We start from the raw sequence: 10,440 nt of genomic DNA, 5'->3' as shown, positions 1-10,440 counted from the left end.
TTTTTTTTTTTTTTTTTCCATTTTCCATAGAAAACCAAGGCTATCAAACAGGCCCTTGGAGAATTGTGTTGATAAAGACATAATGAATTGAAAATTTCATAATATCTTATAATCTTTATATATAAATTATAACCAATCACGAGTTACAAATAATTATGAGGAAAAAAAATTGGGGTTGCGGCGTTTGTAATTTGTGGATTTCAATACATGGGAGTCGTGGACATCTATGACGCAGGATTTAAGACAATTTTTGTGTTTTACTCGTACTTTATGACTGCGTCAATGGCTATGAAGAGCTGCAAAGATTATAAACAAATTTCTATAACATGATTTGTATGATATTGTTTATTTATATTACAATAAATACGGACGAGAGAAAAATAGGAAATGATGAAAAATAAAAGTGGTAATCGTTTCAAGGTAAAGGAAGGAAGCGATCGTCGAGACTAACTTGCAATCAAAGATGGTAAAATTTCAGAGGTTTTGAATGGATTGAACAAAAAATAAATAAAACCCTGTTTAATGTTGGGGATTGGATTTCATATTTTCATTTTAATTGACAACAACAACAACAACAACAACAATAATAATAAGTGTAATGTTGGGAAGACGAGCTCTGTAATAATATAAGTGTAATTGTTTTGAATTCAATAAAAATATGCATGTAATTTATAGTAATTAGCATAAAACATTTTTACCTTTCAATGTTATTGTACAAAATGTCCATACCTTTCATTTTTTGGCATTTTCACCCACATTTTCATCTTTCATTTCGAAAAAGGTCATTTCTAAATATAAAATGTAAAATAACAAATATACCCTCATATTTAAATAAAAAGAAAAGAAAAGAAAAAATTAAAGAAAAATTGTAATTATACTCCCAAACTTTTTAAAAAAACTGCAAATGAATCCAAATAAATTATTAAAAGGGCAATTAGCACAAAACGCCAACACTTTTCAATATTATTGTGCAAAACATCCCTACCTTTCATTTTTTCACATTTTCGTTTTTATTTTCACATTTCATTGTGAAAATCATCATTTTCATCCATTTTCTCAATTAAAAAGCAGTGAAATAACGAATATACCCTTTTATTTAAATAAATAAAGAACAAATTGCAGCTATACTCTCAAATTATTCCAAGGAAAAAGTACAAATAAATTCTAAATAAATAATTTAAAAAAAGAAATAAAAAATTTCCAGAAAAGTACAAAATAAATTTCAAATAAATAATTAAAAATGGAAATACAACATTATTTGTACTTTTTTTGAAAAATTTGGGAGTATAGATAGAATTTGTTCTTTATTTTTCTTTTCTTTATTTTTGTTTTATTTAAATAAGAGGATATATTCATTATTTTATAGCTTTTAATTGAAAAATGGATGAAATGATGATTTCCATAATGAAATGTGAAAATAAGGGCAAAAATGCTGAAAAATGAAAAGTATCAACGTTTTGTATAATAATATTGAAAGATTGGAATGTTATGTACTAATTACCCTTTTAATAATTTATTTGGACTCATTTGTATTTTTTTTTTTTAAGTTTTGGTGCATAATTACAATTTGTTCTTTAATTTTTCTTTTCTTTTCTTTTTGTTTTATTTAAATAGGAATCTATAATTGTCATTTTACATTTTTCTTATTAAGAAAATGACATTTTTCGCAACGAAATGTGAAAATGGGGGTGAAAATGCCAAAAAATGAAAGTAATGGACGTTTTGCACAATAACATTGTAAGATAGTGATATTTTTTGCTAATTATCTTGTAATTTACAATTGGTAATTATGACATCTAAGTGGTTTATTTCCAAAGTCTTTTCATTCTATGTGCAGATTTATTCGTCACAGAAACGCGTGAGCCTTACCAAAATAAACAATGACAAAAAATTAACCTATCCAGCCCCCATGTGAGGTGTCATAAAACCCCTACTTGTACACCAAACAACATTGATGTATGAAATAGTAGAATAGTTTCTTGACATATGCAACTAGGAGTATAACCTACACACTACACATATCAACTAGAATAATGCTATCTAACACTTGTAATATGTTATCTCTTATTTTCATTGTTACTTTGGGAAGTTGGATTTTGAATCCCTCCTGCGCCATTTTTTTTGGGACACCAGGAACTATGTTTAGCTAAGTTTCAACACCAGCTCATCTTAGGCGTAGCTGTTCTATTACAAATATCCGACGAAGTGGCTTACGAGTTCTTCTAAGAACTTGGCTATACCTAACATTTTTCTTACTCCAAATTAGTCATTCAACTTTTATTTTTTTACTTTTGTGCGGATTGTCTGTTAATATTGTGCTGTAGTCCATCCTAAGATTTTGCCTTTTTCCCTTCTAGACATAAAATTATCCGACTTTGCAAAATTGGTCTGAAAAAAGATGCAATGACATGTTTGGGTAAACTTAAATGTCACTGAAAAGTTGTTTTTGCTGTATTAATCTACTTTTAATCTTACCCAAATATGCTTCCACTGAAAAATTTAGTTCTAATTTAACTCTCATTGATACATGCCTTGAAATTTTTGCACACTGGTTTAATAAAGTAAAATTTAACTTCAGAGAAAGTTGGACATATGAGAGTCACACGATAATTTAATAAAGATCGAACACTTCTTGGTGAGTAGGTAGGGACTAATTATGCTATTATACGGCAAAGTTCAATGAACAATTTGCGCCTTTTTAGAACTTAAACTTAGCTTGCTATATCCCGACATTAGTGAATTTTTCCTAATTATTGTGTTGAGAAGGTAAATTTACTCTGTAAGAACAATGAGTCAAAAGAGGATATTTTTCTCCACTACATTTGAAGCAATCACAATGTCAAAAGTAAGTAATAAAGGTAGAAAAGGGTGAATTGAGTGTAACCTTTATGCATGATAAGGGCATTAGGGTTAATTTGTATCCACGCCAATTGATGTTTAAAGTTGCGTCCAGAAAATTCTTTTTTAAATCCAACTTTTACGAAAGTTAGATTCAAAATGAAAATTTGCAGCTACTTTCCGTCACGATAGTTGCTTAGACGTCAAATCTACTGTAGAGGGAAAAGTGATTTTTATGGAAAAAGGTTGGCATCGTGTCATAGGCTATAATTTTTTTGTGGTTTACAGAATTTCTTTTAGGATTTTACAGCCATAGATGAAGAAAACTTTCTTTCTAAATTCAAAATTCAAAATATGTTGTAATGCATAATTTCTTTAACTAAAAGCAAGAGAAAATATAATAGAATAGAAATGAAAAAGACATTAACGTGTCTCAGTAGTCAAGCTCAATCAAGTCGTGAATGGTGGGAAGATGTTAGAAGGATATACATGCACGAATGTATCCGTACCTAACGATGAATTAAGTGGTATTTTAATAATTTAAAATTGTCTCGTCTAGAAACTAGTGACTCGCATTTTCAATAAATTCGAGTTGATTGATAGAACGATATGTAATGTCCCGTTTGACCTACTAACAGAACTAATAATTCATTCACCTAATGTTTTATAGGAACAATAACCGAGTCAATTGATCTTCGTTTCAATTTATCACTATTTTTATCGAAATACATACATACATATACATAAACGACAATCATTGAAGTTATTTGAATTTGTCCACTCTGTTTATCGTTTGGTTCAAGTCATTGTCAAGAAAATAAATGATGTTGAGAGTGATGTTCATCAATTATTTCTCCAATAAAGTTAGCAAGCTACTTTCTTCAAATTCATCATTGAGTATTTTTATAATGCTTCATCCATTTATAGGGAGGCCATTTACAGCTTATTTTTTCACTTAAAAATTAAAATAGCTTAATTTCACCTTTTTTAGCCGACACAAACACGATTTTAACATAAGTACATGAAAAATAATTAAGATTTTAAATCAGCAAATCGTGCAGTCCACTTAAATTAAAGCACTTGAATATATTCCATTTCTAAGTATATTTCAAATCTCAAATCAATGTTACAATTAACGTCTTGTTTATTTGTTAAGAATAGTGAAGTGTCGAAGTTACATATTTTAACTCGAATATGATTTCCTTTATACTTTCTTTTTATTTTCTCGGTTATTGGCTTTTCTTAAATTATTAATATTTGCTTATTCACTGTCAAAATAGTGCATGCCATTTTAATGTGAAATTGAATCTATTATTCATCGAGACGGCTGATGTTCCACCCCTAAAATATCGAGAATTGATTTATTTATAATTAATGTTGAAGATTTTATTTATTTATTTATTTATTTATTTTTTTGGCACAGTTATAATTGTTAGAGAATCTATTGCAATTTTTACTATTATTTTTAATCTAACTGGCGAATCATTACCAATGGAATCCATTCCATTTGAGAATACATAATGCAAACATAAAAAAGAAGACAAAAGAATTTCAAACAGTTAACACAGACAGCACGATATCCAGTAAAGTATAATAAAAGCGCTTTTTAGTGGATTCGAACTGTATAAAACTGTACCAAATTTGTGCTGGACAGATTTCGTTGTAGAAATTTGTAATCCTGAGATGAAGTCAGCACTATGTCATCATTACACTGGTCCTTAAAGACGTTGCACATAAAAATTTTAAATTTCAAATCAAGGTCAAAAGGAACTCAACTGCCGTCAATCCTTGATTTTGACTTGTTTTGTTTACCCACCAAAGACTTGAGAGACTTCCAATTTTTAGAAGCAAACGAATATTACACAAATAAGAAAAGTGGAAATTACACCGACTCAGAATTTTAAGATACACGATTCAAAAATTAGATTTAATTAAAAAAAAAATCAGATACTTATTCATTTTTAATATTATAAAATTAAATTAATTAACATGCTTTATCCACACTACCTAACTCTCAAACCCTAAATTTCTCTCTCTATTCTCTACACTTTTTCCTCTCTAGCAATTTCAAACCTAAAATTTTCATCCCTCTTCTCCGTCTCTCTCCCGTCTCTCTTTGTTGGTGACGTATCCACATGCCTCCACCGCGAAAAGCAATCAGTAGTCACAGTTGTCGTTGCGCAAAGCGACCTTTGACACTTGTTGCTCACGGCTCGAAGTGGCACCATCCTGCTACGACTCCGTGCAACTGCTTCCGACACTCACAAGTTGCATCGCTGTGCACAGTCGAGATGCTATGCCAAACAAAGACTAAGTGTTGGCATGGGATGGGTGCATGTGAATTTGACAAAATTGGATGGTACCTGTAAATTCATGTTCGCCAATAAGCCTCATAACATGTTAGTGTTGGTTTTGAATATATTGTTCCAATAATTAGTCATTGATCTTTAATACATAATCAATCCTTAAATCTTTTATTATATTTATAAAACCAACTTCTAGTGACATAAATTATCTAAATGTTCATTAAATTTTATGACGACTCTCGTGGAAGTTGGAACTATGCACCACTTCAAATTTTTGGGTATTAATTCAAGTCAATAAGCAAAATCCATATAAAGTAAACTATGCAAAAGTCCAATAAAAACTTAACAAATATTTGAACAATTTGTACAAATAAAGACGAATTGTGCAACTTGATATTTAAAAAAAAAAAAAAAAAAAAAAAAGTTAAACGGGAGTATTTGATGTGGATCATCCAATCAAGTATAATTAGATAAATTCGAATTTTTTAAGTCAAAAGATCAATTTTTTTTATTGTTACTTAACATAGTAAACAGTTATTTTTGACCTGTTCTGTCATATGTGAGATTCATTTTTCTTCCTCACGATCAAAAATTAATTCTCATAATCAGCACCAAACATGTCCTAAAATAGCAATGTACGGTAATAAAATTTTGTTTAATGGAACCAAGTGAATTCTAAGCCCCTGTTTGACCCCCATTACCTGAAAATGGTAATGGGGGAAATAGTATTTTTTAGAAAAATGAGTGGTTGAAAAAGAAGGTAAAATTTTCGATTTACGTGTAATATTATTTTATGGAAGATTGTATGATTGAAAATAGAAGAGAGAAAAATGGAATGTAATGTAATTTAATTTAATGGTAATCAAACAGGGAAAGTAGAGCACTATTGAATTACAAGTATAGAATGTGAGCACGTGTCAATACGCTCAAAAGTCGTACAATCTGGCAACTATTTCAACTCTTTCCCACAGTTAGTCTTCTCACACCAAGAAAACAAACAAAAATTAGGCAATCAAAGTAGAATCCAAAGTCACAAAAGTCCAAATCCTTTCACTGAACCACTGTGAGATGGATTAATAATTGATAAAATATCAAACCTTTTGAATTTTATTTCTTTGTTCTGAACCAAACCCAGAAAATGGCTTTTCCAAGATTCTTCATTTTCCTTCTTTTGATTGCATTTGCATCTGTTTTGGTAAAACCCAGTTGTGGAAATGCAGAACTCAGAGCATTAATGGATATAAAGTCATCTTTGGACCCAGAAAATAAGTACTTATCATCATGGGTCAGTGATGGGGATCCATGCAGTGGGAAATTTGAAGGTGTGGCATGTAATAAGCACAGGAAAGTTGCTAATATTTCACTGCAAAGTAAAGGGCTCACCGGAAAAGTGTCGCCGGCGGTGTCGGAGCTCAAGTGTTTGTCCGGTCTTTACTTGCATTACAATTCTTTGACTGGAGAAATACCCAAGGAGATAGCTAATCTCACTGAATTGACAGATCTTTATCTCAATGTGAATAATCTCTCTGGAATTATACCACCGGAGATCGGGAGCATGGCTAGTCTTCAAGGTTTGTACTGTGTGATTTTATATTACTGCCTCATCTCAAAGCTTAAACGGTTAGAAATAACCATTGATTGTAATTGGGTGATGACGAGACTTCAAATCGAAACTAAACTACTGATGCCAGGTTGAAGTAAAACCTTGAGATGTCAGAGATTAGAAATAACACGTTTAAAATTTGTTTATCTCACGCTGTTATCGAACTTATGATTAAAACAATGACACTTAGTGGTTTTATTTCCGTAAAAGAAAAGTTTAAAGCTTTCTTCCTGGATTCTGAATATAAGATGCATCATGCACCCCAACTTAGGTTATGTATATTGGATGTGTCTGTTTTTGAAAAATTAACTGTTAATAATCCAAAAGTTTATATGTTTCCAATCATTTAATTTGATAAAGCTTAATATTTGAATTGCTAATCTGCATCTAGGAAAGGGGTATTTTACTTACAGGATTTGGTTATTTTCCAACTCTATTTTATATGATTTAAATTTGTTGTTTTTTCCAGCGCTGGTGCTATCTTGTAACCAGCTAACGGGGAACATACCTAAAGAGATTGGGTTCCTAAAAAGGTTGACTGCTCTTGCACTCGAAAACAATAGACTAAATGGGCAAATTCCCGCAAGCTTGGGAAATTTGGGAGGGCTCAAGTGGGTTTATTTGAGTTCCAATCAACTATCCGGTCCAATTCCAGTTAGATTGGCGAATGTTCCCCTATTGAAGGTTCTAGAAGTACAAAACAATACCCTTTCCGGAGTCGTGCCTTCCTGTAAGTTGATTTCTTTATATTCATGCATTCTGTAATGGCCTTGTGTTCTTTCTTTTATCAATTAGGAGCTGTTTTAGACGAAAGTTTCATACATGGTTTTCACATTGTTTGAGGAACTGTAGATGTTATCAGAGTGAAGGATAGTCAACTAGGTGATTCTAATGTGTTATAGTTCATTATTATTCAAGACTTGTGTCATTTGACGAGGCCATTGGAATAGCGAGAAACATATCGAACAGGTGTTGGAATGTATTCGATTGTTTCAATACCAAAAAATATAGAAAAGTGGGTTTGAAGGAATGTATAACAAGAATTCTTGGATTGCTTATTAGAATGGGTGTATTTTTTTATTTCTTTTTTCTCTGCATTGTTTTTCTTGCTAAATTTTCTTTTCCTGCACAAACATTCTAATTTTTGTTCTTGTTCTTTTTCCTTCGATACTTGTGAGAAGCTTTGAGGAGGTTGAATGGAGGATTCCGTCCTGAAAACAACCCTGGTCTATGTGGGGTTGGCTTTTCTTCATTGAGAGTTTGCACTGATCGGGATAATCTAAACACGAATCAAAGTGAATCAAATGTTCCAAGTGCCAATAAAACTGTATCTCCAAATATGCCCCAATCTGCTAGTTTGCCAATGCCTTGCAACCAAACTCATTGCTCAAGATCTTCATCAAAATTACCACAGATAGGCATTGTAGCAGGAGTAATCACAGCCGTAATTGCATTGATGGTCGGGGGATTTCTCATCATTTTCCGGTATCGTAGGCGTAAACAGAAAGTTGGGGACACATCTGATACTCTTGATGACCGGCTTAGCATCGACCAGGCAAAAGAAGTATACAAGAAAAGCCCCTCCTCTCTTGTAGATCTTGAGTATTCGATTGGATGGGATCCTGCGATCGCTTCTCAAGATTCCAATGGTATATGTCACGAGTTTTTAGATGTCTTCAAGTTTAATTTGGAAGAGGTTGAATCAGCAACTCAACATTTCTCAGAGTTGAATTTATTGGGAAAGAGTAATTTCTCCGCTGTATACAAGGGAATTTTAAAAGATGGATCACGAGTAGCAATCAAAAGTATAAGCAAGATGAATTGTAAGACAGTCGAAGCCGAGTTTATAAGAGGATTAAGCTTATTGACTTCTCTGAAACATGAAAATCTTGTTAAATTGAGAGGTTTCTGTTGCTCAAAGGCCAGGGGCGAATGTTTCCTAATCTACGACTTTGCTTCAAAGGGTAATTTGTCTCATTATCTTGACAACGAGGATGATAGTATTAATGTCCTTGACTGGCCGACAAGGGTTTTCATCATCAATGGGATTGCAAAAGGTTGGTTTCCTCCTACTCCTATGAATCATATGTTCACTTGGTTTTGAAGATTATATCTTTTCTTATTTTTCTGTCACAATTTAACAGTAGCAGGTCCTCTGTTTGTTTGATTATATCATATATGTACCCTTCCTTGAGCATTAGGTTGTTTGTCAATAAATAAGCTGATGGAGCCTACAAAGAGTCGGAATACGTGGCTCTTGGGATCTCCTAAAGACCAAAATGATTCAGTCTTATTTTTGGTCAGTACAGTCGTATTAGGTCAACTTATCAGACTTCTACAAACAGAAACAGGTTTCTAAGTAGAACGAGAACATAGCCCCTTATTCCTTGTGATTTTGTGTGAATTCCTTGGTTTTTAGGGAAACTGACCTTTTCTTATTAAAGAAAAAGAAAGTAGGAAGGAAGGAAGGAAGGATTACGTTTTAAATCAAAAAATGTTTGGTGTCTTCTCTCTGATATTCTTAATTATATCAGCACAATATAGAAGATTGTTCATTTTCTATTCATTGGTGTCTTTTCGTACACGCTCTCTGCATCAATAGCTTACTTAACTTGGCCAAGCAATACGCATAGACCACATTATGCAGCTTTTATGCTGTACACTAGTACGATCGAATTGCTATTTCTATTTAGATTCAATAGATAAGCATAATTACCATTATAAGAAAAGTAATTCATAACTACTTCAGATAAAACAATTATTGCACTCACTTCTAAGAGACCAGTAACAGTTGCAATAAATGCATTTCTTGATGATCTTAAATATGTTGGTCCACAAATGAAGAAGTGGGTATAAGCCTTAGCTAGCTTAAGATGGTCCTAGAAATGGTAACAAGGCTTTAAAATCATGAATTTAATGTGTTCTGTGTCATTTTTTCAAAGTCAGTCTTGCAAACCATGTATTTTTTAAAATTAAGTAATAGTTATCCAAAAACACCTGGATGAATAATAGTCAGGCAAAAAAATTTATGAATTTAATGTGTTGTCTGTGTCATCTTTTCCAAGTCAGTCTTGCAGACCATGATTTGCTAAGCTTAAAATTAAGTAATATGTGTCCAAACACACGTGGATAAGTTGCTTTTTCTTACTTTTAAGTAATAAAGGAGCAACATAATTTGTTATATCCAAAATTTACTATCTACACAAGGAAATCTTCTACCAGAAACATCTGCCGTGCTAATTCAGGGGATCTGATATGTTACATTTTGCTGAAAACTGCTCCTTTCCCCATTATATTGTAAACTGAATATAATGACTTGAATTATTTGAATGTGATCATAATTGCTTGTCGTTCCGAGAAAATGCCATATTTATAGGAAGCATATCGGGAGTAACTACACTTGAAAAATACCCTGCAGTTGGCGGTAATTGTATAGTTTGATTAGGCTCCACAAAGTTAGATTTTTTTTTTTTTTAACAAGTAGACTCTTTAATTGCTAATAGTCGAGTTCTTTTTGTCAATTAATATCTAGTTATTGCTTACTCTTAATACATTCACCTCAGCAACATATTAAGTTCAATTTGATGATGTGAAATAGTCTTAATTGTTTAAGTTCTAAGATTATTTTCAATTCTACTCTGTGATGTCTTATGGGGTTAATGTATCAACAGGTATAGAGTATTTGCACAGCAG

The 10,440-nt window shown here is 32.0% G+C and overlaps 1 protein-coding gene across 1 annotated transcript in view; it reads left to right on the top strand.

The window, feature by feature from the left end:
• Positions 1–6,107: 6,107 nt before the first annotated feature.
• Positions 6,108–10,440, top strand: part of LOC111368336 (protein NSP-INTERACTING KINASE 2-like) — a 6,082-nt gene continuing 1,749 nt past the window's right edge. Inside the window, exons 1-4 of the mRNA XM_022989566.1 lie at positions 6,108–6,715; positions 7,217–7,477; positions 7,929–8,804; positions 10,419–10,436. Of these exons, the coding sequence (XP_022845334.1) occupies positions 6,283–6,715; positions 7,217–7,477; positions 7,929–8,804; positions 10,419–10,436 (1,588 nt within the window). The 5' untranslated portion in view covers positions 6,108–6,282. The remainder of the gene's footprint in view (positions 6,716–7,216; positions 7,478–7,928; positions 8,805–10,418; positions 10,437–10,440) is intronic.

The sequence above is a fragment of the Olea europaea genome, chromosome 19 (assembly GCF_002742605.1).
Source record: "Olea europaea var. sylvestris chromosome 19, O_europaea_v1, whole genome shotgun sequence".
In the NCBI taxonomy this organism is placed as follows: Eukaryota; Viridiplantae; Streptophyta; class Magnoliopsida; order Lamiales; family Oleaceae; genus Olea; species Olea europaea.
The sequence above is the reverse complement of the archived record's forward strand: the minus strand, read 5'-3'. Positions and strand labels throughout refer to the sequence as shown.